The sequence below is a fragment of the Lipotes vexillifer genome, unplaced genomic scaffold (genome assembly GCF_000442215.2).
Source record: "Lipotes vexillifer unplaced genomic scaffold, Lipotes_vexillifer_v1.1 scaffold123, whole genome shotgun sequence".
Taxonomy (NCBI): domain Eukaryota; kingdom Metazoa; phylum Chordata; class Mammalia; order Artiodactyla; family Lipotidae; genus Lipotes; species Lipotes vexillifer.
Window position 1 is genome coordinate 121,476 of NW_006783002.1, and position 6,080 is coordinate 127,555.

Below are 6,080 nucleotides of genomic sequence, written 5' to 3' on the forward strand. Positions count from 1 at the left end.
ATTCCTGCTTCTTGGATACCTTTCCCAAGTTTACAGACCCTGATCTGGGGAGCAGAGAACAGACAGCTGCCTTTTGCTGGCTCCTGTACACTTTTATGCCCCTGGGTCTTTGCACAAGCAGTTCTCTCACCCTGGCACACTCTCTCTCCCTTGTTGAGCTATTTCTCATCTTTAAGACTCAGTTCTTAAGTCTCAGCCTTCCCCCACCCAGGAGCACCTTCTCTATGCTTCCAGAGTACCCTGGGGGCATATTTCTGGTCTATCACGACGCAACTATTTTTTGTCCCCTCAGTGGGCTGTGAGTGACCAATGGGCAGGGACTGTGCTCCACTCATCTCTGTGCTTCCAGCACAGGACCTGGCACGGAGTAGACCTCAGTAAAAACCTGTCCAGTAGACGACACCACTGACTGCTTGTGAAAGAATGCATGGGCGTATGGCCTGGGGTGCCAGCAGATGCACCCCACCCCAGCCTAACAAAATCTCCCGGACATCAGCTCTGAGGGATGACAGTGTCAAAGCTTTCAGTCCATCTGGAGACCACAGAATCAGTAAGCGCTGACTGCAGGGTGGGTACTGATCCAAGATTCCCCTTGGACCTTTGATTTCCCACTCTCTCCATCTATCACCCAGTGAGGACAAAAAAGCTTCGCTCATAAAAATTCCAAATGCCCTGGATAGCAGTTTTCTAAATGTGGGTACCTGAGGCTGCTTCCCTGCCTCCCCTGCCATTCCATCAGGAGCCTTCAACGCCCACCCTCCTGGCCTCCTCCCACTCCCATCCACCCACACGTGGCCCTGGAGGTGAGCCACTCCCCCTTCAGAGAACCACGGCCAGAGCTGGACTCACCCTCCGTCAAAGGGGTTCTCCCCGGGGATGATGTGTGTGCTGTCCCTGCCCACAAGGAACTTGATCCGGTCATAGAAGGAGTGCAGGTTCTGCTGGGACACAGGGGCCTGTGTCTCCTGGATGATGTCCAGAGGGTCAGGGGAGCCCAGGCACAGCGGGCTGACGTGACAGAGGGGCTGGAGGCAGCAGTCGGGGTCCATGCAGTCCACCAAGCCATCTGCAGGGGTGAGAGAGCATGACGTTTATATGGCTATGTTCAATTAGCATCGTTTGTCCACAGCGCCTTCCTTCGTTCACTTCTCTATTTTCCATTCATTGGAAAACTTTATTAAGTGCCTGATAGAAGCCAAGGGCTTCACTGGGCACCAAGTAGATTCAGGTGTGAGATCAGGTGGCAGCCCACTAGCCTAGCAGGAGAGATAGACAAGTCAGTGGGCAGCGAGACGTGTTTTTTGTTTTTTGTTTTTTTTTCAGAGAGAGAGAGAAGGAATCATATATATATGAAGGCCCAGAGGTGAGAGAACAACACACTGAACATTTGAGTTGCTGAATTCAAATGCTGGGCTCAGAAGGTGAGGGGAACAGCACAAGATCAGGCTGTGAGGTTGGCAGGAGCAAACAGCTGGGCCCCAGGCTAGGGAGTTTGCATTTCACGCTCTGGACAATGGGAGTTACTGAAAGGTGTTAAGCAAAAGGTGATTTTATCTGAAAGTCACTGCATTGCGGAAAGAGCGTCCCCTGTATGGTGGAGAGGGGACTGAAGGGGGCCCAAGGCAGAAGCTGGGGGCTGCATGGAGGCAGCGCTGCTGAGATTACACAGGAGGAAAATAATGGTTCCTGAGACTAGAGCAGTGACAGTGGAGACTGAGAGAAGAGGACGGTTTGGAGAGCCGCTCAAGAGGTGAGACCTGGCGACTGACGGGCTTCGGGGGTGAGAAAGAGGCAGTGCTGGTGGAGGCGGCGAAACTCCCAGCATCTCTCCCAGCCTTGATGCAAATGCGTGGACACCCAGCTCTGCCTTCTGTGAGAGGGGCTGGTTTCAGATCACCCGCCAAGCTGCCATTAGCAGAGAATTCTCTCTACCACATGGGTGGATTTCTTTAGAGCTGAAAATTACATTACAGCTCCCAGCTTCCCAAAGTGCAAAAAAGAAATTTCACCAGGCCACAACTTTTTGGTCTCATTATCCCAGAGTGCTTTTACAGGCACCCAACAGAATAGCTTAAAATAGATGACAAACCCAGGGATTAGAGGATACTGCCCAAAGCGGGGGACAGGGAAAGCCAGTCTGTGTGCTCTGTAGGCAGAGAACAGTCAAAGCACATGTGTTCCTCTGTAGGTTGGGATTCTGCCCCTCCTGCTTGCCAGCTGTGTGACTTTGGGCACACTTCCTCACCACCCTGGGGGCATGGATCCTGCTCTGGTCATCTCTGTTGTATCCCCAGCACTTACTACAGGTGTTTAAAACATGACTGTTACATAATAAAATGAAAGAAAATTGAATGGATGAATTGACAAATGAATCAAGGGGACGAAACCAAAGGACAGTCCATAAAAGGCAGAAGACCATTATCTTCATTCAATTCAATTAAACCGTGTGGTATGGTGGGAGGGTGGTGAGGCTCAGAGATTGTAGCTCAAGTCCCAGAACTGCGCCTAAGAATGACTCTGGGTGAGTTCCTGTGCTTCACCGCTCTGAGGCCCCGTCTCCTCAACACGGACATACTCCCTCACTTCTGTCTCCATGGGTTTACAACGCAGATGTTGCCCACCGGAATACTGCATATGCATTGGTTAGACTGGGTGCCCTACCCACACAGGCAGCACTCTTAAGCCTCCTTTCCAGCCTTGGGATGTTGTGGCCTCAGGCAAGCTACCTGACCTCCCCGAAGCCCAGTTTTTTCCTAATAAATTAGGGCCCCAAATCCCTTGTCTTTCTCTCCCAACTTCTGCATGGTATCCAAGACCTTTTACGCTATGCCCTCCCTGAGGGTAGCACAGTGGTAAAGAGTGTGGGCTCCAGAGCAGGACTGTCTGAGGCGAAATCCTGGCTCTGAAACTTACTACTGTGTGACCTTGGGCAGGTTACTTAAACCCTCTGGCCTCAGTTTCCCACATCTCTTACAAGTGGATTCTTTTTTTTTTTTTTTTTTTTATTTTTTTGGCCATACCGCGGGGCATGTGTGATCTTAGTTTCCCAACCAGGGATAGAAACTGCGCCCCCTGCAGTGGAAGCGTGGAGTCTTAACCACTGGACTGCCAGGGAAGTTCCACAAGTGGATTCTAAGACTGTCACTTAAGTATTTTTTTACATAAGTGAAAAACGTAGTGTATGTCCCCCAATCTAGCAGAGAACCTGACACATAGTAAGTACTTAATAAAGGTAGTTCCCATTCCCGACCCTGACCCTAGAACACGGCTCACCAAAGTGTAGGGCTGCATCCTGAGATGTGGAGGAAAGGCCTCCTCTCACTCCAGCTCTGTCCTGGGTCCTACCTCGTGGCTCCTGTCCCAGCTTCCAGATACACCAGCTAACTGCCTCGCCAAGCACCTGTTTTCTCCTGCAGTCGGCGGGCTCCATCACACATTCTCGGGCTGTCTCTGTCAGACATTGCTTAAGCACATAATTACAGCCCAAGCTGAGGGTTATTTGCATTCTGCTATTGATGTTAGCATGACAGATTCAGCTGCTGCATCCATAACTCTGCAGAAATGCTCCATTATTCAATCCCGGCGGCGAGCAGGGACACTGACCATTAAATCAGCTAGCACAATTGAAGGGCTGTGAAAAGTCATGGCTAATTTGAAATTTTATTAGCTCTTGCCTGCTCTTGTTTACCACCGAAGTGGTCCCTGGAAACCAGTCTTTTACCTCTTTATAAACAGTCGGCCCTGTGGCACCTTGGAAGAACTGCTTCCTGTTCTCTGGTCCTGGTTGGAAGGATAGCCAGGAATGACTGCTAGTATTATTAATTTTTGTATTAAATGATGATGATGATAATCACAGCTGCCACCTACTGAGTGCCAGGCATTGTGCTAAATGCTTTACAAGGAGTGTTTTCAAGGAATGTGTCATTGAATCTTCCCAACTCTACGAAGCAGCCACTGTCGCCGCCATCACCCCCATTTCAGAGAGAAAGAACCAGAGGTTCCAAGTGGTAAAATAACTTGGTCAAGGTCACACAGTCAGTGACGAAGGTGACTCAGAATTTGAACTCAGTTCTTTCTGAAAAACAAAAGGTTCTCTGATCCTGAAGAGACTTTTAGGAACTATTTCTTGAGTGGGAGACATGAATCTACGAGTGTTGCTGAAACGCTACCCTTCTGTGCTCTTTCAGTGCCCTGGGTGACCTCCACCACTGCACTCATCTCCCCATAGTGTAATTCTCATTTTCTCTATCTCGCTCCCCACCCAATGAGCTCTTGGAGAAGAGCTGCTGCCCGCCTACACCTCCCTATGTTGACTCCCCCCTAACATTCATTTGGCAAATATCTGCTGAGTCGTAAGTGTGGGCTAAACCTCCACTAATAGAGACCGTCATATTTAAATGAGATACGTATTTTAAAAATGAGTAGGGCCCACAAAATTCTCATCCAAGTCTCAGTCTATGAGACCAGCTTCTGTGCAAACCCCTCTCTGTTATTTTCAAATGCAGCATTATGGCAGCCCGCAGCAGGGCATATGGCTGCTCTACGGTAACAGAGACTCTTCCACGGTTTCAGTTTCTTAGGCATAGACGACAAGTTTTAGAAAAGTTGTAGCAAGAGGAAAAAGTATGTTCTGAGGACAGAAAAGCAAATTTGGCGGTAGATTAGAAATACATCAATATATGGTTTTCGAGATTCTCTGGTTTTGGCTAGTTTGGAGACATTGAGATTTTCCAAGCACTTCTTATCTCACTTAATTGTATATAACACACACACTGGTTGACTTACAAAATCTTCATGTTTCCTGTATTTACTATTCCCATTGGGAGACCCTTGTTATCACAGGAGCAAAAACAAAACCCCAAAACCCATCAGGAAAATAGGGAGGAGTTTTCCTTTATTTCCTTCGAAATTTCAATAAAACCCTCCTACACCCTAAACTCAAGCTTTTGGGAAATTACATTTCCCCCCACCCCTGAGATTTCCTTTCTCCTTGAACTTCTGAAGGCCTCCTCTCTCCCCTTACATGGTGAAAGTGAAGAGGCGCAGATGAAAGTGTCAGGCTCCCGGAGGGTAGGAGGGGCAGCAACGCCACACCCGGCAGGCAGTGGCCTCTGGTGCCGCAGGAGGGTGGGAGAAGGAAACAGCCAGAAAAAAGGCAGAACAGAGATTAAAAAGAAAGACGAAGAAAAAGGAAGGAAGGGAAGAAGCAGAGGAAAAAAAAGAAAAAAGGGGCCAGGTCTCTGGGGCACTAAATGAATATTGCAGAGCAGTTCTTGTGTTTGTGACCCTTGAACACGAAGCCCTCTGGTGCTGAGATGCCGCATGGTGCGCGGAGCGCTGGCTTCCGCTAACATTTCCACATACGTCCTACGCTACCAACCTGAGAATGAGGGCCACACCATTTCCTGTTGCCTCCATCCTCAGCACCCACCCTGCTGGTGGGTGTCAGCTGACCCTGGAGAGGGGCAAGTGGAGAAAAAAAAAAAAAAGCCAGGCTAGAAGCCCGAAGGCAGGGTTCCTTCCCTGAGTCTGTCACTCTCTAGCCGTGAGACCCTGGGCACATCCCTTCCTATGTCTGAGATGCAATGTGTTCACGTCAAACCAGGATAATAAGCTCTGGCAACCTCTCAGGATTGCTGGAAGTTTCCTGGGTCGTGAAGAGTAAATCAGTAATTCAATGAAAGAAGTCCTGGAGTCCTTCACCCTCTGCAGAAGGTCGCTATGGCACAGGAATGAATGAAGTCCTCTGCCCTCAATTGCGGTGCTGACTAGTGGTGGCTTCCTGTTCGTGTTGTGACCTTAACAGATGCCAGGGAGTGGTGGGACTTTGGGTGACCATCTCCCCTGGTGGCTGGCCTGCCGGAACTTTCACAGGAAGTGACAGGCGGGCACGAGAGTTCTATCGTAGGTGGTGACTCAGCTGGCCTTCTCATCTTTACAAAAGACGACACTGGGGTCAGGTTAGGTGATTTACCCAACGTCATACTGCTAGTGAAGTGGCAGAGGTGGGACTCTGGCCTCTTCTCTTTCTCCCAAACCAGGCACTTGTCCACAGTCTACATCTCTTTCCCCATTAGTGC

General features: G+C 49.4%; 1 protein-coding gene across 1 annotated transcript in view; it reads right to left on the bottom strand.

Moving 5' to 3' along the window:
• Window positions 1-6,080, bottom strand: part of TENM4 (teneurin transmembrane protein 4) — a 400,863-nt gene that overhangs the window by 95,481 nt on the left and 299,302 nt on the right. The window contains exon 15 of the mRNA XM_007455571.1: window positions 850-1,066. Coding sequence (XP_007455633.1) covers window positions 850-1,066 — 217 coding nt within the window. The remainder of the gene's footprint in view (window positions 1-849; window positions 1,067-6,080) is intronic.